The sequence below is a fragment of the Callospermophilus lateralis genome, chromosome 7 (assembly GCF_048772815.1).
Source record: "Callospermophilus lateralis isolate mCalLat2 chromosome 7, mCalLat2.hap1, whole genome shotgun sequence".
NCBI lineage: Eukaryota > Metazoa > Chordata > Mammalia > Rodentia > Sciuridae > Callospermophilus > Callospermophilus lateralis.
The window spans coordinates 66,701,260-66,714,036 of NC_135311.1; the positions used below are offsets into that span (position 1 = coordinate 66,701,260).

Genomic DNA, 12,777 nt, shown 5'->3' on the forward strand with positions numbered 1-12,777 from the left:
TCTTTAAGTGTGATTAGGTTTACTACTTACAGTCAAAATCGACTAAGTGCTATTATGTTAAAAATGAAATTAATTAACTCCACCCAAGACATACAGTCTTCAATTTTTAGGACTGAAACCTAGGAATTTTTATTTTACCTGTTTGATTTAAGCCCCCTCCCCCCACCCCCGCACTGTGTGTGTGTGTGTGTGTGTGTGCATTGTTAGTTCCTTGATGCTTTCTAGAAGATACTCGTATTTCATTTAACTATTGTAGTTACCTTTACCAGGAGGGTTGTTACATAATTATTTAGCCTGACATTAACATAGGTGGAAATTTCTTATGTAGTATTTCTTTCTTCTTTCTTTCTTTTTTTTTTTTTTTTGGTACCAAGAACTGAACTTGGGGGTGCTTAACCAGTGAGCCGCATCCCTAGCCCCAGTAGTATTTCTAATTAGTTCTTTTTTTATGAGTTCTTGTTCCTTCGTATTACTAATATTTTTTGTCCTTTTGGGCTTCTTTTTTGTATATCAATTATAAATTTATATGTTTCATTAATTCTGTTTCTTAAAGTTTTTGCTTTTGAGTTTGTGATTATAATATTCAAGTATCTAGGTATTTTTATTTGTTAACTTGTGCTCAGACCCAGGGTTTTGCCTATTTTAAGAAGGATTAACCCTTTAAAATAGTAACTTAAGAGGCTTGAGAGTCATTAAATTAGTATATTAATCTTTATTTTATATTTAAACATGGTCCTTTCATTCTTGATGTTTTAAAATTAATGTAAGTATCTCCCTGCTAGAGAAAATGAAAAGTTTTAAGAAAAAGCTTGATACTTGCTGGCTTATTAGCAGGGATGAAGCTCTTAGGTAAGACAGAAAAAATAACCTTGAATGAAAACCATGAAGAAAAGGAGTCAAAGTTGAAGGAATGGAAAGAAATGAGGAAGATCTGAAAGTAAACAGGAAATATAGGCAATTTGCTATCAGGATAGCTAATTCCCTTGGTAATCCTACTCATGATTCCTAACATACTTCTCTTAGAAGCACCTTTCCTTGACTCACTGCATCACCCACATTTTGGCTGACATATTCACCAAGCTCCTAATTGAGAAAATGGCTCTTAAATTGGGTTGGCTACTTCCCTATCTCTGATTGTTAATTCTCTCTGCTATACCATGTCTTCCATGCCTGTAACTGTTGAAATGCCAAAAATATTCTCTTCCTCAGCAAAACCAGTAGTGCCTACATAAATGTTGACCCTTTCCTTGAGAAGCAGCATGTTACTTTCATCTTCCCAGCTGTTTTCTGTGTATGTTTACAATGCTTGAAATTCTTTGAAATGCTTTTAGACAACTTAAAATTGAATCTAGTATCTTCTTATGTGTATTTCATTCCATCAGTTACCTACCCCTACGGCGTTCACCCCCTATCCCCAACTGACCTGCTTTTCTATTTTTTGTACAGTTTATTTTGAAACTCCAATTCAATTAAACTACTTCTTGATACTTTTAAGGGGCCCTCTGTTATTTTCCAAATCAAATCCAAAATGTAAACTCCTTTAAATAGCATTTCAAGGCTCTTTATGAGCCTCTCTAGTCTATCATCATTTCTTAATAACAAAAGTAGGGAACATTTATTAAGGTTAATCACTGTGCCAGGTGCTGTATATGTATTTTTTTAAATTGCATTTAATTTTCTTCACAAATTTCCAAGAGGCATACATTTATTATTCTACAGTACATTAAGAAACTGGTAAGAAAGTTGCATATGATTATCTATCTACCTCATAAGTGGAGAAAACAAGGATTCTAACTCAGTTGACCTGAACTTATAATCACTATTAAGCCATGCCTTTCATTACAGTATTCTAAAGCTAGTCTTTTTAATTTTACTCTTTCAATAAACAATCCTTGCTTTTCCCAAACTCATTGGTTTTATTTCTCTGGATTTTGTCCTCTAGCTACTTAACATGTAATCATCTCCCTAGGCAACCTACAAGTTCCAGAGATGTGTGTTGTAGAGTTTTTGGTATATCTTTTGTGCCAGGTATCACTGTAGACACAGAGTAGATATTAAGGAAATATTTATTAAACTGGTGAAAAGGTAAGGTGTTTCAGCTAATGTGGGATATGTTTATTTTTCCATCTTTTCTCACAGAGGCAGGAAGACTGATGGCTTGGTATTATATTACATTTGAAACAGTGAAGAAATTTTGTACAATCAGTGGAAAAGAATCTTTATCAGATCTGGTAAATTAATTTTCACTAGAAAATAAATAGATAATGATAGAGTACAGAATGATATTGAAGAAACTACTGGTTTATATCTCGTATAATTTAAGAATGAATGATCATTTCTAATGATGCTTATGCCTCAGTGTGTCTATGATCATATGATATGGACTATTCCTCCTTAGAATATATTATATTTCTTATTGGAATTTAGAAAGTATATATACATAAAGTAGGTGTGGTGACTGTCAATGATGATTACCTTGGTAGTGCCTACCAAATGTAATATGCAAGAATTACCCAATATGCCTGTCAATGATGATTACCTTGGTAGTGCCTACCAAATGTAATATGCAAGAATTACCCAATATGCCTGTCAATGATGATTACCTTGGTAGTGCCTACCAAATGTAATATGCAGGAATCCAAGATAATATAGCATCACATATTAGGTGAGTCTGCCATGTATGATGATGAGTTGCAACATGGTGCAGTGGTGCCTTGTACTTGCAGTCCCTTACTAAGTCTTTTGTATCAGAATAGCAATAACAGTGAAAATAGAGGAAAACTGGTGATACCCCAGAAAAGGTGATTGTTGAGAGAAATACTAAAATATCAACTAGTGGGGGGAAATTTGCAGTTGCAGGAATTAACAGAACATGGATATATTGTTGGAGTATGGTAATTACATTGGTCCTTTCTTCCTTTACTGAAGATATGAACAGGAAATAAGAGATTTGCAAAAGAAAATATTTATTCTCAAATTTAAGCCATTCATTTCTATTTTAAATATCTGACTGATAAGATTATACTAAAATTTGAACAATAAAAGTCTATTATTAAGGAGCCACATGAACAAAAATGTTAAAAGGTGAAAGGTTTATATTTTCTTTTTTAAAAATTTTTTTATTAGTTGCTCAAAACATTACAATGATCTTGACATATCATACATTTGATTCAAATGGGGTATGTAATCTTATTTTTCCACGTGTACAGATTTCAACATCACCTTGGAAGATTTATATTTTCATGTATATATTATTCTTACTAAGAAGAAATCAGGAATAGAAAGTGCCCAGTATTAATATTAACTCATTTTATCTTGAGTTCAGCAAGTATGTAGGAAAATTAGAGTTAGTTTTATTTTGCAGATGTGGGAAAACAAAGTACAGAGAGTTCCTGCCCAGTTATCTGGCAGAACTGGGCTATATTATCCAAATTCTTAATATATAAAGCATTCTTTCCAATACTGAATACTTGGGATAATGAGTTGCAAACTATAGAAAAACAGATAATAGTAGTAATTGTAGTAGTAACAAAAACAACATTTTTTGAGTGCCTGCTACTCTGTGGTGGGCATTGAATTGTAAATTTTATCTTGTTAATCTTTACAATTTTATTGGTATAGTTCTAATGTCTAACAACATTATAGGCCTCATCATCATGACATATAACAGATGTATGTAAGTACATAAGATGTAGTAAATAAGTAAATTCTTAAAAAAGCAAAATGTGTAAGGCAGGTTTTTAACTGTTATGTTAACTAATAAAACTATGATGGCCCAAGACAACATAAACAAATAAATAAATTTAGAGAAAGAAGATGAAAGAAAGGAAATAAAAAAGTGTACTTAATTAAATTGACAAATGCTTAAATTTTATAGGTTGCAATGATAGCTAGCTGCAATGAATTTCTAGATGTGCAGTTAAGGATAAATGAAAAGAAAACACTGAATACTTTGAACAAAGATCCAAATCGGGTAACCATCAGGTACAGAAATTACATATATTTTAAATAATTTTAAGAGGTTTTATTTAGTGGAAACAAATAATAAAATTTTTGCCTTGTGTTTTTATTTATAGATTTCCAATGGAAGGAAGAATTAAAACAAGGGAAATGAAAGTAAATTGGTAATAATATTATTTTAAAATGTCTTAACATTCATATTTATGAAATTTTTTAAAGTTTTAAAACATTTTAAATTTGCTTTTTCTTAATAAGAACATGTAAATAAAAGTAAGTAGTCAAAATATAGATATGGAATTAATTTCCAAGAATTCTGAGGTGTTTATTAAAATGAACTGTGGATATTTTTAATCAACAAATATTTGTTGAGAATGTGTTCTGTTGAGGCAAGATAGACAACAGAGTATGCTTCTCATAATCAGAAGCTTTCGATTTAGCTTGAATGAAAACTATGCATATAAAAATAATGGGCAGAGCTGGGTTGTGGCTCAGTGTTAGAGTACTTGCCTAGATATGTGAGGTACTCGGTTCGATCCTGAGCACCACATAAGAATAAATAAAATAGAATAAATGTATTGTGTCCATATACAACTGAATTTTTTTAAAATAATGGGCACATTAAAATACATATAATCAATGTCTTTTGAATGGTAGTGGCATTTGGGGAGAAAAAATACTAAAAGCAAAAACCTGAGTAAAAGCATGCATATTTGCCTGTAGATAACTTTTGCTAAAAATGAGGATTTTGTATGGAGGAGTAGTAACTGGAAGAGTAAACTATGATTATACTGCTATGTCTGCTACGCTGGTTAGGGGGCAGAGGGACCATCACACCTGAGAGTGTGAGGACAATCATAGGAAGTTAAGATCTCAGTACATCATGGCTTGCTTTATCTGGTAGAAAAGCAATAGTTAGCCCTGTGTCTTGGTTCTATACCTAGTGGAATCCCTGTTCTCTCTCCCATTTCTGTTTTATTACTACTTGTAATAACAGGGAGGTTTGATATTGAAAAGTGTTCTATTTATTAATAGAAATACTTATATTAAATAAAGTATTTTTACTTCAGATGTAATGAATATATCCCACATTTGTGTATCCCAAGACATTTTAAAGAGTTTTACTTACTTATCTGTATTTAAAAGCACCTCATCCACATTTTCCATCAGTTCCTTCTTTGTTAAATAAAAGGTTTTTGAGAGAAAGGGATATTGAGTGAGTATAGAAGAGTTAAAAAATAAAAAATAATAATAAGGACTGAACATTTAAGGGTTGGGAAAAGTAAGTCAATAATGACCTGCAACAATAATAATGCAAGATACAGAATCATGCAGTACGTGGAAATCAAGCATAGATAATTCTAAGAAGAAATACTTGAGTCAATAATGTCAAATACTGCCAGGCGCGGTAGCACATGACTGTAATCCCAGCAGCTTGGAAGACTTAGGCAGGAGGATTCCAAATTCAAAGCCAGCCTCAGCAACTGTGAGGTGCTAAGCAACTCAGTGAAACCCTGTCTCTAAATAAAATACAAAATAGGGCTGGGGATGTGGCTCAGTGGTTGAGTGCCCCTGAGATCAATCCCCGGAACCCCAAAATAAATAAATAAAAATAAAAATAATGTCAAATACTGTGAGATTCTAGCTTTTAAAATAAAATAATGAAATTTCTTCTTTCTTCCAGTCTTATACAGGCTCAATTAGGATGTATTCCAATACAAGATTTTGCTTTGACACAAGACACCTCAAAGATTTTCAGAAATGGCTCACGAATTACAAGATGTATGTTACAGGATTAGTAGGTTTTGAGTATTTTTCCAATAAATTAGTACTGGGTTTAATATTGAAAAAATATGTTTTTCAGGGTTGTCAGATTTTGTGGCTGCTCAGGAAAAGAAGTTTGCCTTACTGTTGAATAGTTTGATTTTAGCTAAATGTTTTAGATGCAAACTATGGGAAAACTCTCTGCATGTATCCAAACAGCTAGAAAAAATTGGTAGGTACTGCGTACAGGAAGCCAGTTTGGTAATGTCAGCAATTTATTTCATATTTCACCATTAAGCAAATTATTCTGTTTATAAACCATTTAGGAAAATATGTGTTTATAGACATAAATATGGTACTGTACTGTACTTTGAAAATCTGGTTTTCATTTGCTCCTGCTTAAATGATTCCTTTTGAAAGCAGCTGAATTGTACATAAGAAATCTAATAAAAATACTCTTATTTTAAAATTTGTTTTCATACCAAGACTAAACTTTTCTTTTAGTAATTAGGTAACTAACTATATGATGCTGTTTCTTTCACTTCTGTGATTAATATTTTGCTGTGATCTCAATGCCAAAGTACAAAGGTAACAATCTTGGATATTCTCAATTACCAGAAAATTATATCAGTCATTTGTATTTGAACTTTTTACCTGTTTTCAATAATAGTAAATAAAGTAATAAAAATAAAATAATAGTAAACAAAGTTTCTACCACTCAGTGCTGCCACACTTAGGATCAAGCATGGAGCACACAAACGTTAAGGGAACACGCAAACCATATCCAAACCATAGCAGTTAGATATTTGACTGAATCTTTTTTTAAAGTTCTATCTTTAAAAATGTTCTTACTAATATGTTATTAAATAATTAAAGTATAGATTTCATTTTAAGTGGATTATTTAAAAATTGTCCTTTGATTACTTTTCCATAGGTATAACATTGTCAAATACCATGGTAAATGCAGGTTTGACCTCCTTTAAAAAAATAGAAGATACAGATGCAAGGGAACTTGAACTGGTATTTAGTATTTACTTATTCCTAATGTTACCTTAATTCTATTTAAATTTTAGAACCTAATTTTGATATCTTCTTTTCTTTTGAATTATTTTCTTTTTATATTTATAAGTATTATAACTTCATTATCATTACTAAAGCCTTATCCTAAAAACATTTTACTAAAAAAGTTTCAAGTGTTGTGGTAAGAATATAATGATGTAAATATGTTTAGATTTTAAATAGACACCCCCCTTTTGGAACCCAAATAAAAGAAGCTGTGTTATATCTGCCAAAATATGAACTTGAAGTGGAACAGGTAAATATTTTGTTTATTAAATATTTCAGTTCTTTTCAGGAATAAAGCTCCCATTACTAGACTTAGAACTGAGTGTGAGTAATGTTATATTTTAACATTTCTTATGCCTATCCTTTTTTGAAGATTACAAGATATAGTGATACTGTGGCTGAAATATTAGTGACCATTATATTAAGGAACTTTGAACAGCTACAAAATAAAAGAACAGCACCAGATTCTCACTATATTACCTTAATCATAGGTGATGCAGATAATCAAGTGGTTTTTAAGCACAGAGTTATGTAAGTAATTATGACATTTATTTGATTTTATTTCTAAGCATATACTGTAGATAAAAAATTTTCACTGAAAAATAGAGTAATAATATCACTATGGAATCAACTTAATTACATTTTCCTAAGACAGTAATGGGGTAGCTTTTTAATTTGTCTATTAAGGACAGTATTAACATTAGGTCTATTTAGATTTTTATATTTAGTATTCAAATGAACAAAGCATAAAATCTGAAACAAGTAAATAGATGAACTTTGGGAGATCTTTCTTATTTTGCTGCTTTTCTCCAGTCATTTATGGCCTTCCTACTTTTTTGATAGTTTTCCTCCTACTCATCTCAAAATTTATCTTCTGTTTCCAGATTAAAATCTAACAAACTACTATGCTTAGTTGTAGGATCCAGGCCACCAGATCACATGTATAAATGGAGGTACCCTTCCTATGCTTAGTTCTCTAGCATGCCACGGTATAATTTTTCCAGAAACTATTATTTTCTTCCAGGATATCATAGCAAACTGTAAAGGATTTTCATTCCAGCTATATAGCTACTACTTGGATGGTTCCAAATATTGAATTGTTTAATATTTATATGAGACAGGAGCTATCATCATCTACATTTTGTAGAGGAGTAAATTGAGAAAAAGAATAGTAATTTCTGCCAAGGTCATATATAGTTCATAGCAAAGTCTAGATTTGAACCTAAGCATTCCTATTCCAGAACCTATGCTCCTAATTATGTTACTGTATTTGTAAGCACAGGAATGACAGTGAATCTAAGATGGGAATCTCCTAATGGTTGACAGCATAAAGGATACCTTCCCAAAAGGTCATATACAAGGTTACTAAAGAGACTGCAGAAATAATAAGATAATTCTTTCATTGGAAACTGCTCTCTGCAATTAACCATGAATATGCGGTTGTACAAATCTTTGTTTTCTGTGAATCTTAAATCTAATGATAGCCCTGACTGTCTGAGACTAAACTAAATTTAATTATAAAATTGGTGGCTGGTTTGTTTGTGATATTATTAGATACAAACTATTTCAGAACAATTTTAAAGATATTATTGGAGGTCTGGGGCTGAGGTTCATGATAGAGCATTTGTCTTGCATGTGTGAGGCACTGGATTCAATTCTCAGCACTGCATATAAATAAATGAATAAAATAAAGGTCCATCAACAACCCCAAAAAAAGGGGCATTTCTTTTTAAAAAAGAGATATTATTTAAGTTTTTCTTACAAATAAATGTAACTATGTATAGCCACTTTAATATGGTAGTGACTTAGGGACAAGCTCGTGTATTATTGGTAGCAGCTATATATTCCAGATGGGCCTCAAATGAATCATTGAAAATTGGAGATAGTTATAGTTATGAAAATTATGGTCACCATAACTCCTCTGATACTTTATTCTCCCTCCTCAGAATTTGGGTAAAGTAGTTTTTAGTAATCAATTTCACTCTACTACTACAGAGTACCTATCTTAGAGACAGTCAGCCATTAGGATTTAATGCTATTTCATTTAGTATTTGGATCACTATTTAAATTATGCATTACTATTTTCAGGGATTCTGCTTTGCTCAAAACTGGAAATTGGACTAAAAAAATTGATGTGAAGAGAGCTCTTATATCTGAAGATCTTAGCATAAATCTAATTAGTTCTGATTTTGGTATGTTAATTAAAGTAATGAAGATATAAATGTAAAAAAAATACAATAGTATTTAAGCATTATTTCCTTTATGTTGATACAGAAAAATATAAAACTATTATTTAAAAATAATATATTTAAATAATATGAATAAACTTTAAGGGAAGTTTCATGTATTAGATATGGAATAGGTAACATGGACAAGATAATATAATTCATATTTTGTTCATTTATAAACATTTTCTTTCTAGATAGTTGAATTTCAATTATTATGGGAATATTGACTTATTTTTATTAAGATGAATGTTTGAATTTTCATTGGTTATATTTTTTAACCTTTTTGAAATATTTTCATTTCCTGGAGTTCTCGACTCTAGAGTTACAATAATACAAGAGATATAAAAAGAAATAAATGGTCTCATTTTTGGACTTATATAACTTAAATGAGCACTTATTTACTTTTTTCTCTTTTCAGTTGGACTTGATATTCAGCAGAAATTTACAGTCTTTTACTTAGGACCCAAGAGGTTTGGAAATCAAATAATTATACAAAGAAAATCAGAAATGGAGATTTCCCATTCCAAATATTCAGCTGGATCTACTGTAACAGGCCCCAATAAAGGTAAATAGCTCTAGTCAGATTATGGATACTCTAGAACTAGATATTTAGACCTTATAATATTTACATTAGTAATATATAGTAGAAATGTTTTCTTGTAGTTAATATTTGTCATTGTTTGATGTTTAGAACACATGCTATTTTATTAGTCTTTTTATATACATTTCCCCTTTCTCATACCAACTTTATTCTTATGGCCATTATCAGAGGGAGAGCAAGTGATGTACAAGAATCTACAGATTTGCTGAGGCAAGCTAGAATGAAAATAAATTAAATTTTTTGTGATGGGAATTTCCAACATACATAAAAGTAGACAGAAATGTATAATGAACTCTCAGGTATTCATTAGCTACCTTAAATAGTGACCAACTTGGGGCTGGGGATATGGCTCAAGCGGTAGCAAGCTCACCTGGCATGCGTGCGGCCCGGGTTCGATCCTTAGCACCACATACAAACAAAGATGTTGTGTCCACCGAAAACTAAAAAATAAATAAATAAATATTGAAAAATTCTCTCTCTCTCTCTCTCTCTCTCTCTTTAAGAAAAAAAAATAGTGATCAACTCATGGCTAATATTGTTTTAGCTATACCTCATTTCAGTTTTTCCTTTCATATGTTAAAGCAAATCACAGATATATTATTCACTATGTGAATATTTCATTGTATATTTGTAAATGGTAAGGATGTTTTCACAAAAACATAACTGCTTTACTTTATTATATAAAAATTAATGCCATTCAATATTGAATCAATGTTCAAGTTACTAAATGTCTCATAAATGTGGTAGATATTGACCCCTGAGTCCCTGGTAGTTTTGACAGCTTCCTTCTGTCCCGGCTGATATGCTATTCCAGGTTCAGCTTGTATATTTCTAGCTTCATCCCTTTAATAACCTTTTTCTCCAAGGAGCCTTGGTTTTTTTTAATAATAGTAGTTTTCTGACATCACAGTCTGTGTCCTAGAGGAATTCCTTGCCATTGAATGATCACTTGTATTTTTCCATGCAGAGTTAGGAAATATGTAATTTTGTTTTGTTTTGTTTTAAAAGATAAAATTCATCATAATCATATGTATAACTCATTCTTACAAGTCCAAATCAAATTCAGGAATATAGGCTTTATCCTTAACTCAAATATCTATATCTCTTTTATATCATGCTGAGAAATATGGTTTTAGTGACTCAAAAAATGATAAAATGTTGCTAATTTTCAATCATTTTTGTGAGTATATATGCAATATACTCACAATGAACAATATAAAGGATAGCAATACCAAGCTATTCCACTTAACGTGATTATTAAAATTTAAGAATATTTTACAGATATTTTTGTTCTCAGAATATATCTATTTATATACAGTCAAATTAATGGGTTTTAAAATCACTTGGAATAGTTCTTCTACATGGTAGACTATCTATGCCTCCAAGTACTAACAGTAGTTAGTGTTTGTTTTGTAGATTGGACTATGGAACATGTAGCTGTTCCTCACTCACTTGCTTCTATTGTCACTGTTTTCACTCTGTAAAGGGAGCTGTTAACAGATACTAGAGAATATGAGAGCTGTAGCTTATACCAAAGTGCCTGAATAGTCGTTTACTCTGAATGGTATTGGTAGTTATAATAGGTAGAAACTGCATTGAGTAGTGGCAGAAAGAGTATATTTACAAATAATCTGTGAACCACTGAGTACTCAACTCATTCCTCTTTAGAGAACACAAAAGAACTTTCATTTCGGAACAGGATATAGTAGTTTGTAGCAGGCTGGTGCTCCCACAGCAGCAACTATGAAAAGCTACCTAGTTAAACCTACATGCTAAAGTTTGGGTCTTGAATGTCCCCTAAAGGCCCATGTCTTAAAGGCCTTGTTTCCAGGGTGGTGGTATGGGGAGGTGGTAAAACCACTTCCAATAACATCAAAAATATATACTTAATAATGCTATAATAAAAGATGTTCAAGACCAATACATGAAAACTAAAAATTACTATTAAGAGGAAATTAAGGAAAACGTAAATTAATCAAGTGATATGCTATTTCAGGACTGAAAGATTTCATGTTGTAAAAGATGTCAGTTCTCAAATTAATCTTTAGGTTCAATATAATCCCGATCCCAAACCCCAGTGGGTTTTTTGTTGTTATTGTTGTTTGCTTTTTTCTGAAACAACAGGTAACTATAAGATTCATGTGAAAATTCAAAATAACAAGAATATTCAGGACAGTCTTGAAGAAAGATATATCTGGGAGACTATACTAGATATCAGGACCTCTTAATCAATAGATACTAAGAGATTTTGATGTATGCATAAGGATAGACACATTAACTAATAGAATAGATTAAGATTCAGAAACAGACCTATAGTTATATAAGCAATGATTTATGTCAAAGCACAGTAGAGAAAAAATAGTCTTTCAATAAATGAGACTAGATTAATTGAATGTTCATATTGGAAAACAAAATTGTGCTGGATATGGTTTGAATGTGTTCCCCAGAGATTCATATCCTGAAAGATTGATCTACAGTCTTGTGGTTTTGAGATAGAACTTTTAAAAGGTGGGGCATAATGGAAGGTGATTGGGTCATGCCTACCCTTGGAAAGATTCATGCTGGTCTCCTAGAGTAAGTGAGTTCTTCCAAGAGCAGCAGGTTTTTATAAAGTGAGTCCATTCCACATGCTTGCCCCCTTCTTTATGCAGGTAGTTTTCACTTCTCCTCTACATTGTGATATAGTGAAATGGTCCCTAACCAGAGGCTAAATCACTGTATTCCTCTGAGCTTCAAAATACTCCAAAACTGAACTAAATAAATTTCTTTTTAATGTACCCAGCCTCCAGTATTTTGTTAAAGCAACAGAAAGTAGACTAATATAGATCATATCTTGGTCCCAAACTCATACTCTGAACAATACTTACTTCTAAATAGATTGCTGATTTAAATGTAAAAGAGAAACAATAAAACTTTTAGAGGAAAAACAGATTTTTCAGGCCTTGGAATATATAGACTTAATAGCACACAAAAAGTTCTAATTATAAAGCATTTGGTAAATTTGACTGTGTTAAAATTAAGAACTGTTCATCAACATACACCAATAAGAAAGTAAAGGCAACTCATGGAGTATGAGAAAAAAATTTCAATACATATTCCTGGGTATTGTAGGCTGAATTCATATGTTGAAGTCCTCATAATGTGACTGTATTTGTAGAGAGG

At 31.4% G+C, this 12,777-nt stretch overlaps 1 protein-coding gene across 2 annotated transcripts in view; it reads left to right on the top strand.

Annotated features, from left to right (window-relative positions):
• Hfm1 (helicase for meiosis 1) overlaps positions 1-12,777 on the top strand; it is an 82,987-nt gene that overhangs the window by 43,372 nt on the left and 26,838 nt on the right. For both annotated transcript variants that reach the window (XM_076861969.1, XM_076861971.1), the window contains exons 20-29: positions 2,140-2,231; positions 3,878-3,984; positions 4,077-4,124; positions 5,642-5,739; positions 5,822-5,953; positions 6,656-6,741; positions 6,953-7,036; positions 7,160-7,317; positions 8,875-8,978; positions 9,433-9,579. In XM_076861969.1, the coding sequence (XP_076718084.1) occupies positions 2,140-2,231; positions 3,878-3,984; positions 4,077-4,124; positions 5,642-5,739; positions 5,822-5,953; positions 6,656-6,741; positions 6,953-7,036; positions 7,160-7,317; positions 8,875-8,978; positions 9,433-9,579 (1,056 nt within the window). The remainder of the gene's footprint in view (positions 1-2,139; positions 2,232-3,877; positions 3,985-4,076; positions 4,125-5,641; positions 5,740-5,821; positions 5,954-6,655; positions 6,742-6,952; positions 7,037-7,159; positions 7,318-8,874; positions 8,979-9,432; positions 9,580-12,777) is intronic.